The sequence below is a fragment of the Camelina sativa genome, chromosome 1, assembly GCF_000633955.1.
Source record: "Camelina sativa cultivar DH55 chromosome 1, Cs, whole genome shotgun sequence".
In the NCBI taxonomy this organism is placed as follows: Eukaryota; Viridiplantae; Streptophyta; class Magnoliopsida; order Brassicales; family Brassicaceae; genus Camelina; species Camelina sativa.
In genome coordinates this window covers 435,517-435,792 of record NC_025685.1, presented here as the reverse complement: position 1 = coordinate 435,792, position 276 = coordinate 435,517, and the positions used below count along the sequence as shown (strand labels likewise).

General features: G+C 32.6%; 1 protein-coding gene across 1 annotated transcript in view; it reads right to left on the bottom strand.

The window, feature by feature from the left end:
* The window catches only part of LOC104703028 (ABC transporter F family member 4-like), a 3,887-nt gene extending 3,690 nt beyond the window's left edge, over window positions 1-197 (bottom strand). Inside the window, exon 1 of the mRNA XM_019245887.1 lies at window positions 145-197. Within this exon, the coding sequence (XP_019101432.1) occupies window positions 145-197 (53 nt within the window). The remainder of the gene's footprint in view (window positions 1-144) is intronic.

Sequence of the window (276 nt, the reverse complement as noted above, 5' to 3'; positions counted from 1 at the left end):
TTTTTTTTTTTTTTTGGCTTTTGTGTGATTCAAATTGGGAATTTGAAATTTCGGATTATGTCAGTCAACTCGAAATCGAACGGAACGGTGCTGAAACACAGAAACCCTTTCAAGCCCACTGGGCTTTTCTTTATTTGAATATACGATCCAGTCCATAAGTTACCACGAATAGGATATCCCTTTTTGTAACAGCCCATCCAAGTTTTTTCTTTCTTTCTTTCTCTTGGAAAATAATAATTTATGCATGATTTTATTTATTATCAAAATTCAAACAAG